General features: G+C 37.7%; 1 protein-coding gene across 5 annotated transcripts in view; it reads left to right on the top strand.

The window, feature by feature from the left end:
* stxbp5l (syntaxin binding protein 5L) overlaps window positions 1–15310 on the top strand; it is a 196962-nt gene that overhangs the window by 102794 nt on the left and 78858 nt on the right. For all 5 annotated transcript variants that reach the window (XM_047369993.1, XM_047369994.1, XM_047369995.1 and 2 more), the window contains exons 6-7: window positions 7925–7988; window positions 13874–13957. In XM_047369993.1, the coding sequence (XP_047225949.1) occupies window positions 7925–7988; window positions 13874–13957 (148 nt within the window). The remainder of the gene's footprint in view (window positions 1–7924; window positions 7989–13873; window positions 13958–15310) is intronic.

Here is a 15310-nt window from a genome sequence, read left to right as displayed (position 1 = left end):
AACAGTCTCTTATAGCAACAATTCAACCGGGACTGCGGTGCCAAAATGGAAGGGCCTGGCTCTCATTGAAATTCAAATAGCTTTGCAACATATTTAATGCCCAATTTCATCTTCAGGAAATTTGTTCCAAAATGAGATGTAAAAAATTAGATGCAAGGAGAAATGGGAGAACATAGCAGCTCAGTGCTCATTCAGCAACACATTATAGATCCTAATAATGAGTGTAATTGTGTTTACGCTTTGCATTGTGTAATCAACACTTGCATGTCTAGCTTTGTGCTAGGATGATTGCACAAATAAACAACAGGCTTTCAGCAACACCCTGATGCTGTGATATACATCAGAAATGCAGTCATGCCATGAATTATTATGATCCAAGAGAGGTTTAGGGTTATGGAGAGATGACTGTCTTAGCTTGGTTCCTAAACATAAATAAATAAAGTGTCAAATCCTGCACTTTGAAATGGTCATCAATCACAGTAAAGAAAACCATGGCTTTAAATAAATAAACACTATGATTATATTTAATCGCTGCAGTATTTACATTTTCTCCACAGCTCTACCATGTTCAAACGTTTTCAATACGCCTTTCAAACCATGAGGCTTATGAGGACATATTGTGTGGTGTATGCTTAAATGAAGACAAATTGAAGCCATAAGATAATAAAGTTGAAAAGGGGTCATGAATGATAAGCTCTTAATGTGATCTGCTTGAGTCCAAATATTCTGACAAAAATCGCTGAAATATATGTGAAAGAGAGCTGCTTGATTCTGAATTCAGCCATGTTAAAATACATCATATTATTACAGAAAAAAAGAAGCTAAATTATGCAATTAAGATGGAGAAGATTTAAAAGACTAAGATAATGGGCTAGTTGACCTTTGATGATGTTTTCCAACAGTTAATAACTTTTTGTAAAATACATTGTCTCAAATAATGAACATGATGTTCACCATAAGACCATAAGAGTGCTACAATTAACCACAATTCAGTTTGGATCGTTTCTCTTGAAAAAAACACAGTGTGTTTTTCGCTAAAATAAATCATGTCTAAAACAAATAATCTATGTTTAGCTATTTCATACATTTAAATGTGGTTGCTTTAGATATATACAGAGGTTGGACAATGAAACTGAAACACCTGTCATTTTAGTGTGGGAGGTTTCATGGCTAAATTGGACCAGCCTGGTAGCCAGTCTTCATTGATTGCACATTGCACCAGTAAGAGCAGAGTGTGAAGGTTTAATTAGCAGGGTAAGAGCACAGTTTTGCTCAAAATATTAAAATGCACACAACATTATGGGTGACATACCAGAGTTCAACAGAGGACAAATTGTTGGTGCACATCTTGCTGGCGTATCTGTGACCAAGACAGTAAGTCTTTGTGATGTATCAAGAGCCACGGTATCCAGGGTAATGTCAGCATACCATCAAGAAGGACAAACCACATCCAACAGGATTAACTGTGGATAAAAGAGGATGCTGTCTGAAAGGGATGTTCGGGTGCTAACCCGGTTTGTATCCAAAAAACAAAACCATGGCTGCCCAAATCACGGCAGAATTAAATGTGCACCTCAACTCTCCTGTTTCCACCAGAACTGTCCGTCGGGAGCTCCACAGGGTCAATATACACGGCCGGGCTGCTATAGCCAAATCTTTGGTCACTCATGCCAATGCCAAACGTCAGTTTCAATGGTGCAAGGAGCGCAAATCTTGGGCTGTGGACAATGTGAAACATGTATTGTTCTCTGATGAGTCCACCTTTACTGTTTTCCCCACATCCGGGAGAGTTATGGTGTGGAGAAGCCCCAAAGAAGCGTACCACCCAGACTGTTGCATGCCCAGACTGAAGCATGGGGGTGGATCAGTGATGGTTTGGGCTGCCATATCATGGCATTCCCTTGGCCCAATACTTGTGCTAGATGGGCGCGTCACTGCCAAGGACTAACGAACCCTTCTTGAGGACCATGTGCATCCAATGGTTCAAATATTGTATCCGGAAGGCGGTGTCGTGCATCAGGATGACAATGCACCAATACACACAGCAAGACTGATGAAAGATTGGTTTGATGAACATGAAAGTGAAGTTGAACATCTCCCATGGCCTGCACAGTCACCATTATTGAGCCACTTTGGGGTGTTTCAGGGGAGCGAGTCAGGAAACGTTTTCCTCCACCAGTATCACGTAGTGACCTGGCCACTATCCTGCAAGAAGAATGGCTTAAACTCCCTCTGACCACTGTGCAGGACTTGTATATGTCATTCCCAAGATGAATTGACGCTGTATTGGCCGCAAAAGGAGGCCCTGCACCATACTAATAAATTATTGTGGTCTAAAACCAGGTGTTTCAGTTTCATTGTCCAACCCCTGTAGTAAATGCTTTGGCAACCTGAAGCAAAGCTTTTGCATATGTGATATAAATGAAGTTTTGACAAAAATTCAATCCGGAAGGATCCTCCTACCTCAGCCGGTCTAAGGGCTCCTCCATGCGTCTCCCCCCATCCAATCAGCGTCAAGTTCACACCATCTCTTCAGCCAATCATCTCTAAGGCTTCACTTTAAAGATCCTCATCGACAAGATTCTCTCACTCTTCCGCTGAGCTTTGACCCACCTCCTCCCCATCTCCTCCTTCTGGACTCACAACAACCCGATCCTTCAGGCCTCCACTCCACCACCCGTCAGATCCCAGGGGGAAGACATCTCTAATTTAATCCTAAAAATACTCATTCAAGCCCTCATCATTCGCAGCATTCAGGTCTTCCCCTGAGGTCTGAGCGCCAAAGAAATGTATATAAAAATAAACTTCTAATAGCCTTTCTTTGTGTTTTCCATTTGTGAGTCCTACAGGATTGAAATGAATATACATGACAGTTTGCACATATTGTGTCCTTGACATATTTGCAGCTAACTTGCTATTTCCTGCCCAGCCTAGCTCCATTTTAGCTGTCTTGTTGATTATTTACCCTCATCTAACCATGATAGGTTGCCATAGTTCCATTGGTCCTGATGGGGATAAACATTTCCTTGCATGGCATTTGTCTTTAAATAAATAAATGCAGTGTCTACATTATTTTTTAACTCTCTATTTAGAGCATGTGCTGGGGCATGTTTTTTTTTTCCAATCTTTAATTTCTAAGGCCACAAAAAGCTATATTGTTTAACAGTGGCTGTTTTTTTTTTTTGGCTATATCATTGCCTAATAGACACTGGGACACCAGCAGCTTTCTTAAAAGCTGTTACTGATATGGTCATTTGTCCATTACACAAAGCCAGCTAAACAACTTAAGTCCTTACACAATACAGGGTCAGAAATAAATCCATATTTTAAAAGTATCTGTTTACTTATTCTATTTTAGGTTTGTGGCCATACAGTACTACAAGTCTGGAAGGTTGGAAGGTTAAACAAGGTGTCCAAAAAATGTCTAAGTCATTTCAATAGTTTAGAACAAATCATTTAGTCAGTCAGTCAATCAATTACTCTAACTTTATTTGTAGAGAACTTTTTATGCCAATGAGTGTAACACAAGGGCTTTGCACTAATTCAAAAGATACTGACATCCTATTCATAAACTTGTAGTCATTAAACTAAGTAGATTTGAAACAAAATCATAACACTTAAAACAACAACATAAACCAGATTGTTAATCAAACATATTTGGACAATTTGTGACTACACAATAAAAGAAACATGGAAATAAATAAATAAAAAAAACATTCAAAAGGTCAAACAAAAAATATAAAATAACGGTCATTACAATACAAAACAGATTATAGTATAAAACGTAGAAACATTGATAAATAACAGAAGAATAAAATAAATACTATATAATAAGGTTAATCTACAATACAGTATATCCATTGAGGTTTTTTCATGCTTTACCTTACAGATGGTCGATTTTAGTTAATTTTCCCGAAAGCAAATCAGTGTTAGAGCTTCACACTACTTTTTCATGGTAGAGAACATGCAGAAGTAATTTAAAGAAATGTTCTTGTGCTAAAATGAAATATGTGTTGACCATATAAGCTAATACATAGCTGGGTTGTTTTTATTAATTTATATGACAAACCATTTTGCAGCCAAAACAGAAAATTACTCCTTCGTATGTTCAGCCAGTATCACATCATGGCCTTCAGTTTATCTTTTCATTGCCTACTCCCACTGACAGTCACTCCACCAGGCACTACCAGATGAGATGATTCCTGTCAGAAATGACAACAGCTGATTGAAGGATCCAAATACATGCTCAAATTTGGGAGCAGGCAAGAAGTGACAAAACAGTTAGATACAAAGAAAAAAAGTATGAACATAAGAAATAAAAATAAGATAAAATATAAGAAAAACAGGACCAAAAATGAAATAGTGAAATGAAAGTAACATACACTCAGAGATCTGGCTTACGCAACTGAAAACGTGCAATATCACTGCTGTTTGCAATTTCTGAATTCTTAATCAGAATCATCAACAAGGATAACCCCTGAAGTCAGTATTCTGGCTTGGAAAGTTAGCGAACCCCAAGATGCCTAAGGTCAAGTTCAGTATGACTGTTGAATTAATTAATTATACTAAAAGTTGCATAAATACACAGTTTATTTGTGGTTCTGATGGTTTGTATCACATTCTGTAAAATACCCCACTCTCCAGGGGTCCCAATGTAAATGCTAAGAAGATTAAATTCACACATGCACAATAACAAAATGAAGGATGGTTTTGCTAAAAGGCTCCCAATCTAGACACAAATCAAAGCCCAAGCAAATATATGGTACGTAAGAAAAACAACAAAAAATAACAAGCAGCATGTTCGCTGCTTCTGCTAACATCACCACTTCGAGCAAACCTTGCAAGCCAGGAGAGGGTTTGCTCTTTACAAAGATGTTTATTTCACAACTGTTTGACAGACCCTTGGTACGTTAGCAGCCAAAGACTAGCAAAAACAAAATCACATCACAAAACATGTCTTACCTTTGCTATCTTGTGGTCAATATAGTAGCATTACCCTACTAGATGAATTGGGCTAGTATGCTATGATTTAAAAGTGGTTTTCACCATTTATTTGCTTGTATCACTTACAGTAATTGGCTTGAATGTTGACCACAACAATTAGCAAATCCTTCTCACTTGCAGCTGCACCGTGGCTGAGGCAGGAGTGACGACATTCCCAGATCTGAGTTCCACTTGACACTTGAGATGACACTTCTGATGTAAATGGAATGCAGCATGAATACACTCAGGGCTGGTGTGTTGGATATAAAATGAAAGCAGCTGTGTGGGAACAAGGCAGAACTAATGTAAACAAATGAGGGAACGTAGAAAGGACTAACTACAAATCATATGCATTATAAGTCCTCCTGACCCATAGGATCCCCCTAAAATGTGCGCATTCAAAATACTCAGATCTGACAGGATTCACAATCCGACTCACATGATGACTGCCATCAATTAGAGCAAAATCTAAATATTTTTTAAGAAAGTCTGAACTTTTAATCTTCTATTTAGCCTTAGAATCTAGTTATATTCAGTAAGCATCATTCAGAGATGTAATCTGTTTTTTTGTCTTTGTTTAAAACATCCTGCTTTACTTTGTGTACATTTCAGAGCCTGGCCTTGTCAGTTGTTGGGGAAACTTTATCACTAAAGTCACTAAATTCCTGGCAACCCACTATGCAGTGTGAAGGCTTTCAGCAGCCAAAGAATACAGCCTTCTGTATACAAAAGCTAGCATTAGGCCTGAGTCATGGCCATGGAAAATTCAATAAGTACAGAGAACACTTTTCTCTGCGTCAATATTTGTCATAATTAAATTCTAAGAGAACTTTGTATCGCCAGTAGACCTCAGTGCGTGTCTATGTGTGTGCAGGCAGTTATGTAGGTGGGTTAGTTAATCTTTATGAAAAGACGAAAATCTCACAAATGTGAATACTTTACAATATAAAGTAAAAATTTCAGTTATATGTATTTTTGTTGTGGAACATCAGTGTAGTGAGATTATGTGTAACATGATTAGGTGTAGCCATTCACCCTCTTGGTTCTTTACAGAACTGCCTTGGCATTTAATTCATGTTTTAGATCTTAAGCTGACACATTACTGTGCTTTGCCAAAGTATGTTGACCCCTTGAACATTTTCACATTTTGTCATGTCACAACCTCAGCCTTCAATGTATTCTATTGGGATTACCACATAACTGTGTAGTTCAAAAAATAAATAAAAAGTTTGCTTGAGTTCGGATTGAACCTCCTTTGCTTCAATATACCTAATTGGTAAATTGTTTACCTGTGTGTAATTTAATCTCCCTGTCTTTTCTTTAAAGGCCTTAGAGTTTGTTAGAGAACTTTAATAAACAAAGGGGGAAAGTTTTAGAGAAAGGTGAGTTAGTTTATTCAAAAACATAAATAAAACGGTATCCCAAGATTTGTACATTTCACAAAGAACTGTTCAATCCATCATCAGAAAGGAAGACAGCTGTAAATTTACGTAGATATGGTCTTTCACCTATACTGACAGCCGGGTAAGGAGAGCAATAATCAAAGAAGCAGCCAAGAGGCCCAGTAACTCTGCTGCAGCCTTTCAACAGATTGGATGCATTTGTTGAAAGGTATACGATTAGCCTTGCATCCTACAAATGTCGCCTATTTGGAAAAGCGACAAGAAAAAATCTATTGTTGAAAGAAACCTATAAAATGACCTGTTTGCTGCTTTTCACAAGCTGTGTATGACTAACATGTGGAAGAAAGTGCTTGGGTCAAATGATACCAAAGCTGAACTTTTTGGTCAACATGCAAAACACTTTGTGTGATGGAAAACACTGTACATCTGAGCACATCATCCCCACTGTGAAACATGATGTCGGCAACATTATATTGTAGGGATGCTTGTTTTAGCAGGAACAGAGAATCTGGACAGAGTAGATGGGAAGATGGATGGAGCTTAAGATGAGGAAATCCTGGGAGAAAACCTGTTAGAGGCTGCAAAAAAGATTAATTCTGGGGTGAGGTTCACCTTCTAGCTGGAGAGTGATACTAAACATACAGCAACAATTGTGATGCTGTTTATATCCTGATGTTCTCTGACAAACTTCTAAGGTCTTTGAAGACTAGTTGTATTAATACTGAGATTAAATCACACACAGGTAACTCTATTTACTACTTTGGTGGCTTCTGAAGGCAAGAGTTTGCCCTGAGTTTGAACCATTTTGCATCCAAATACATACTACTTTTTCTTGGTCAGTCACATACAATCCCAATAAGATAGATTGAACTTTCTGGTTGTAATGTGACTATATGTGAAAATGCTGAAAAGGAATCCTAATACTAAATAATTGGCAGTTTAAATTCAGTTACTATGCTAATTATGCCCTAATGTACAGCAGTGTATAGAACAGTACATTTATTATTGGGGTGTACTTACCAAATGTTGGTGCATTCCTTTTGTACTTTAGACCTTTACTATAGAGGGAATCAGAACATAGGTGTGTAGGATCTTAGATTGCAAGGCATTGCTCAGCTTTTAGTGGCACAGAACACAAAGAAATGCTCTCTAGAAAGCACATTATATGTATTATTCCACAAAAGGGTAATTTACTAAATGCCGCGGCCAGCTGGATTTTTACTACAGTAAAATTACAATTCTAAGAAACCACCTTTAAAGTGTATATGTGCTGCCCTGGCTCCTTCCTATTCTTACTCACTGCACTTTAAATACAGTCAATGGGTAATTTTACTTCTTCACAGAGTAGCTATAAATGTCAGAGTTTTTAGCAGCAGTATTTTGCCTCACTTAAGCAACCGGTTGTACAACAACTTGTATAGTTACAAACCCCTAACCTGTTTCTTTGATTCTGAAAATACAATGCCTTCTTTTAGTGTTGTTTAGCAGCATTACAGTAGATATCTATGTTAGAAATGTTTTCTTCCTTCTCATCTCAGATCAACTAAAACACACCCAGGACCTGTAGTTCATCTGAGTGACAGCCCCAAGGATGAAGGCAAGGTGAGTAGGTGGATAACAGAAGAGCTCAGCAATATATCCTGGCTTCTTTAACTCAAACTCAAAGCGGTTATTTTCTTTTCCCACTGTTAAAATGTCTCTCTCTCTCTCTCTCTCTCTCTCTCTCTCTCTCTCTATATATATATATATATATATATATATATATGTATATACATTCATGCTCCTTGACCAGATGGTTAGTTACTGAGAACCATCTGGAAAGATTTCGCTGTGAACTTCTCAGAAAATAGCTGGTACTTCCAAGAAAACATTAGACAGGTGATTGGATTTAAAGAAAAAACATGTTTTCCACCAAGAGATTCATCCTGGCTGTTCATTCCTCTTTCAGGCAAGCCATATAGCCATGATTTATCTGAGACTTACCTCTGTACTGGCCAGACATCTTAAATTAGCGTCTAACAAAATGGATTTTTATAGAGGTGAAATTTAAGTACCTTGTAAAATTGAAACATAATGTTTATGGTACTATAATAAATCTATATAATGTAAATTATTTTATTTTTTTAATGGTGATTAATATTCTTCTTTACTTCAGAAATATACAGATGATATCACTTTAAAATCTTGCCGAGCAGCAAAATGTTTTTTCCAGGCTTCATCAAAACTGTATCATCGAAAAAAAATACTAATTAAGACAGTTTAGAGGATGGTGGGTTTCTTGGGCACTGGGATGATGGTGGATGGTGGATCGTTTGAGGCAGGAGAGGACCTCACATTTCTCCAGTGACTTGTTGAAGATCCTTGTGAAGATCGGAGCGAGTTGATTTGGACAGACTTTCAGGCATGATGGGGAGACGTTATCAGGTCCTCCAGCTTTCTTTGTTTTCCGAGGTAAATAGAGCCTATTTACCTCGGAGATCTTTAGTGCAGGCAGAGGATCTGATGGTGGGGGGTTGGTTGCCTTATGGGAGGCCAGGAGACGACTCTGTTCAGGATGGGTGGAGGGGCTCTTGTAGGCAGTCAGGTTTCTCAGACCAGTCCATACAGCCGAAGTATCACCAATAGAAAGGCTGTTCTTAAGCTTCTCACTGTAGCTTCTCTTGGCTGCTTTGATCTCTTTTGTTAGTTTGTTCCTGGCCTGCCTGTACCACACCCAATCTCCACTGCTGTGAGCTTCTTCCTTTTCCCTGCACAGGTTCCTGAGGTGTGGAGTAAACCATGGCTTATTGTTCCCAAAGGTGCAGAAGGTCTTGGTCTGCACACACATGTCCTCACAGAAACTGATGTATGATGTCACCACATCAGTTAGTTGGTTTAGGTCAGTGGCTGAAGTTTCAAAAACAGTCCAGTCTGTGCATTCAAAGCAGGCCTGTAGCATCTGCTTTGATTCCTCAGTCCACTTCTTAACAGTGTGAACCGTGGGTTTGGAAGCTCTTAGTCTCTGTCTGTAGGTTGGGATGAGGTGGATTAGATAATGATCCGAAAAACCCAGAGCAGCCCTGGTAGAGAAACCTTATATACACAAGGATGCTCACACCTATACCAACAGGTGTTTAGATTCAGGTGTTAACAGATAGATGTTTTATATTGAGCTGCAGTTGCCACCAAATACATCTTGCATTCATTAGTACCATGAACTTTTCGATAACATTGCTCTTGGTAAATATGCGTTTCTGCAGGTGTAGAAGCAGTCTTATAGGGTGTTATTTTGTATTCCCTTCATTCCTTTTTCTCTCCTCTATTCTTTTCTCCTCATCTCCCTATTTCCTTTTTGCCCCACCTCTCTCTCTCTTGCATCTTTTTTTTTTCCGTCTCTGTGTCCATTGCAATTCGAATAATCCCAAAGCGGTTTCTAATAAAGTTTTATATAAATACATATATACAGTGCCTTGCGAAAGTACTGGTAAACCTCTTGCCACATTTCAGGCTTCAAACATCAAGATATAAAATTTTTATTTTTTGTGAAGAATCAACAACAAGTGGGACACAATCGTGAAGTGGAATGAAATTTATTGGATGTGTCAAACATTTTTAACAAATAAAAAACTGAAAAGTGGGGCGTGCAATATTATTTACTTTCAGTGCAGCAAACTTACTTCAGAAGTTCAGTGAGGATCTCTGAATGATCCAATGTTGTCCCAAATGACTGATGATGATAAATAGAATCCGCCTGTGTGTAATCAAGTCTCCGTATAAATAAATAGCTATATATATATATATATATATATATATATATATATATATATATATATATATATATATATATATACGTATATATACTCATCCTATGTGATTAATTAGTCAGGTTTATCTGATTAATTAGTCACGTGGTCTGCTCAGGTAGTCAATTGGAAGTCTGCAGCTTTACAGACCTCTCTTGTCTTGCACATTGCAATTTTAAAACAGCTTTACCTTAATAAGAGTGGTGGAATGGAACTCCTGCACAAGTGAATTCATCTTTCTTGTAAGCAAGAAAAGGTGTAGGAGCCCTCTTTCAGCCAGCTCATTGGCACCTTATTAAAGAGCTTTAAACTATAGGAACAGTATTATGAAAAATTATTTTGAAACAAACCTTTTAGAAAACTTTGGTATACTATCATACCCATAATGGCCCATGTCTATTTTAGATTATAGATGGATAAAAATGACAGGTTTGACAAGAAAAAATACATTGCTTTGTGGAAAGTAAATTATTTTCTCACACGCTGATTTGATTCTAATGCTTTTTCCTATAATGAGTTTTCAGCTGATGAAATCTCCACTTAAGCAGAAAGAAAATTATTGCACAGTCAGTGCAGTCTTTCTCCTTGCTGTAGTGTTATTCTCTTTTTAAAATGGCAGCACTTACATTTGCCTTCAATGGTTTTGAGTTTATATTATTTTGTTTACCTGTTTAAATTTTAATATTCTGTTTTCTGTCTCACTCACACTTACTGTGTAGACAAGGTTTTGCTGTGCAGTTCAATTACATACGTTTCCTGCGTTTGCTTACATCAACATATTTTCCTTTTTCGTCAACTGTTCAACAGCTGTCATCTGTTTGTCCTCACCTTAGCTGTGTATATACATTCACAAGTTATTTGCCAGATCATCTACAAACTGTTCAAAGCCTTGTGTGGTTTTATTCTTCTATCTTTGTCTTGACTTTTCACCCTGTCCTGATTTATTTATTTATTTATTTATTTATTTATTTATTTATCTTGCCCTTAGGGATTTGCACTCTGTTGGTAGATTTGGCTCTTTTTAATATATGTACTTTTGCCAGACATTTATGAGCTCTGTCTGCCTACTTAGACTGTCTTCCTGTTTGTTGTGCCAATTTTTCGAATGTTCAGGCAATATGAATTATGTTAACAACCTGACTCCAATCTCAAAGTCAAAGCCATATAAAAGCAGAAAACAGCCATTTATCAAGTTGAACTCTGCCATCAAACATCACATATTTTTAAGAACGTACTGTGCAATGTTGATTCTCTATGTGCATATTCATAGTAATTCTTCATTCATCTTTACTCTTGATGTTACCATTGTAAAACCTCAAGGTTGCAGGATGTTTCTAAAGGGAAGCTTTTATTCTCAGCTTCACACGCCCATTTCAACATTTGAGATGTCACACGGTGTCTCTGCTCAGCAGGAGATCCATTTCCTCATGGTGCTTATGCTCCTCCCAGCACAACTGATCTCCTTCTTTTTTACATCTGTAATCATACTGCATGAATCTCCTCCTACAATTTTTCTGTTTTGTGTAGCCTGTGTAGTGTTTTGAGACAGATTATTAAAAAGAAATTTGGGACCATTTCAGGTCCAGAAGATCCTATCTTTCTCTGAAGTAGTTTTACTTACTTTGTGTATTTTATCTGGGTACAGTTTAAGAAAACTGTACATTCCTAGTCACTATTATTCTTTCATTCCTATTAAAAACATATAAAGTGTTGGAGTTCACAGTATATCAACTTTTAAAGTTGTAAAGTGCGTGTTCCACAAGGAGCCATTTTAGAACCCTTGCTCTTCAGCTTATAATGCTACATACCTTGGTAATAAACTACCTGAAAGTTTTAAGGATGATTAGTGTAAAACTGTATGCAGATGATGCAGTGATATATGTAAATACAAGACTTCATAGCAAGCTGCAACTGTCTTGAACAGGAAAATGCTTGAGGGATTTAGGAATCATTTATCTTTGAGTTGCACCAAACCTGTTATTTTATGTATGGTTGTCTGCTTCTCTAAAGTCTTATTTGACTGCTAGTTTTAAATAGATGTCTTTGTACTTGTAGTTTTAAAAACACATCCCTGAACTGGGTCTGTAATTTGGATTTTTTTTTTTTTATGCAACAGTGTTTTATGTTCTGTCTCTAATTAAAACAAATGTACTACCACTCTAGAATTCTTCATTCTCCAAGGTCTTTGGATAAAAGTCAAATCAGCCCTATTTCTTTTAGCCTTTCTTAAAAGGGGAAAGATAACGTCATTTAATAAAGCCAGATGCGTGTTGATCTTAACAAGCAAGAGATAAATATAAGAGCATGTTTCCTGGCTTAAACTTGCTCATGTCTACAGGTAAACATCTGAAACCATGGCACAACTGGAACTGTATGTTATGACTAGTAAAACAACAAAACAAATACGGTCTGAGCAATTGAAGCAAAACAATTTTGACCTTTATTTTTTTTTTTTTTGTATTACGTCAACAATAAGTTTCTAAAATTGGACTCTGATGACTATGAATAAAATAGTTGCTGAAATTATTATAATAAAATTAGTTTTTGACATGTTTATGTGAATCAGACTGAGGTGGCATATGTTATGATTTGGTGCTACATGAATTTATTTCCCTCATTCCTTAGTATTAAACGTGGATGCTTGTTTTTTTATTTTAAACTAAATATATTATGAAAGAGACTTTTATGCGAATATCTTTTAACAGAAGTGAAATTGAGGTTGCTCTAACATTTTGGAATGCATAAAATCATAGAAAATGGTTCCCTGGTATTTAAAGAAAGAGCAAAGATGTTTAAATTATCCTCCCACTGTGCATGCCTATCGCTACAATTGACAAATATGTAAGAAAACCTAAACAAAAGAAACTGAAACTGGAAGCGGCTTTCCTCTCACTCATTCCCGCAGCTTCACAGTACTTTAAACAGTGAGTTCAATAGCGAAGCAAAAGTACGGGGCTTTGTCCCCCCCATCGGACGCTCAGCGTCTCTCAGGGTCTATGGGGCAGTGGGCTGGCCTCGGCTGGCCCCGGACGCTCAGCTTCTGCATGATGATTGGATGATCTGTCTGAGGCTGAATCCCTTTTTGATTGACAGTGAAATGAGCTAATCAGTGATCTTGAAATTGAGCTTCCCCTCCTTGAAAGACCAGCATCCCATACTGCATAGTCCACAGGTAGCTGCACATGTGGTCAACAGAACAAGATAAGACACAGACATTCAATATCCTTTCTTAATCCTCTAGAAAAAAAAAAAATTGAATTGAAAACAATTTTAATGATTCGTGAGGAGAAGTCCACCCTATTCACTTTTATGAAACTCACCCACTTTTCCTGCAAAGCTAGGTCTTTGGCCAAGAGTGCATACTCCATCCTTTATTACCAGTTACATAACCATTTGGTATATTCCTATGACAAAGGTCTTTTGTTTTGGATTTCCATTAAAAACAATAGGTTGCTGTACTTCCATGCAACATGCAATGACTCTATATATGGTTGTGCACAAGTATTTAAAATGGCCTGTCTCCACAGGCTCTTAATGCAACATAGAAGTTCTATTTAAAATTACCTTTCTGCTTAAAAAAACAGCTCAAAAGGTTGATTGGGATATTCTATCAAGAGTTATAGGTTTTCTAGCCAAAATAGGTAGAAATATGCCCATGAAAGTTTTATGATTTTGTTTTCTATTTCTTCTAACTCCTCTGTGCAGTTGCTTATAGGATTTGAGGGTGGAACCATTGTTCAGTGGGACCTCCGGGCCAAGAAGGCTGACTTCAGAATCTACTATGATGAGGTAAGCGCTATTCCTTGGCTTAACTTTTTGCTTTTCTCCTTCTGCTCTCGGTGGGGTCAGACGCTTTTCCACTCTCTCCTTGATCCTCCCCCATTTTTTGCCCTGCTTCAGCTTTTTGTCTATGTTTTTCTTAGAGCCTCTGTTCGCATATCCTCCTAATTTTCATTATGGATTTGGTCAGCTGGTCTCTCAACGTAATCGATCAAATTTTCTTGACTGGAAGACAGGGTAAAGGGGAACCCTCTTGTCCAGACGGGACGTTCTTCTCCGGATAAGCAATGGATTCCTGGCAGCAGTGGAAGACAACAATGTCAGTCGAGGATGTGGAAAATTTGTACATAATTGGATTTCTGATAACAGGATTTCTGCTTTTTGGAGTAGGCGGTTACGTGGCTTATCGAAACATTTGTAAGACATTAGTCGCTGTTCAAGGCACATCAAAGCTGCCTAGATGTTTGAAGGGATCATTAGAGCTCTCAGCACTCAGACTGATATGTTAAGAGAGCAGAATCGCAAGCTGGACACGATCCTTGAACAGAATCGCATGCTGGCTGCGTGTTCCGGACTCAAAGGTGATATGACTTAATCTTGGAGAAAGTTGTTTGTTCAGGATCCACTGAATGTACCAGAAATTTGGCTATTTGGATTTGAAATTGAGAAATATCAGTTAGACTTTGAAGGCAGGCGGAAAATCACAGCCAGCCTGAAACAAAACATTTATTGTTTGTCTAATTCAGGCACCCCGATACGGCCTTCGCAGAATTCTTATCAAAACATTTCTCCTGGATGTTCTGTGAATACGACGCTCTGCCCCAGCAACCCCCCTCATCTGTGCACTGAACTGTATGGCCGTTTGATAAAACTTCCATCTCTTCTTCAAGGACAATGGCACCTTCGTCAGTGTTGACAGTCTAATTCTTTGCACACATGATCATACTTAAATATTGGCACCCTCACGAGTCCACCATGCCCCTTTCCTTATGTGTGTTGCTTTCCCATGCTCCTTATTTTTTTTTACCTAAATGTGGATTTCATTTCTTAATTTCTTCTACTTTTCATAGATTTTTAGATTTACCAGTGAAAGGAAAATGCTAGTTTCTTACAAATTTGAACAAAAGCTGTTTTTACACCAGTGACTTAGCGTCCTTAGTTAGAACTCACTGATTGCTTAGTTAAATTTCAATGGATGCAAATGACTGTTATTATGGGACTACAACTGCATTATACCAGCGAAACCAAGGATCATTCTCTCTTAGCACAAGATGCTTTCCCCTACATAGAGGACTTAATGATATAATTACCTCTTTTGAAAGATTGGTTTAGAACCAGCTCTTACCAGTAAAACCCAAAGGA

This window comes from Girardinichthys multiradiatus, chromosome 7 (assembly GCF_021462225.1).
Source record: "Girardinichthys multiradiatus isolate DD_20200921_A chromosome 7, DD_fGirMul_XY1, whole genome shotgun sequence".
Taxonomy (NCBI): Eukaryota; Metazoa; Chordata; class Actinopteri; order Cyprinodontiformes; family Goodeidae; genus Girardinichthys; species Girardinichthys multiradiatus.
Note: the sequence above shows the minus strand (reverse complement) of the source record. Positions and strands in the feature narration are given on the sequence as shown.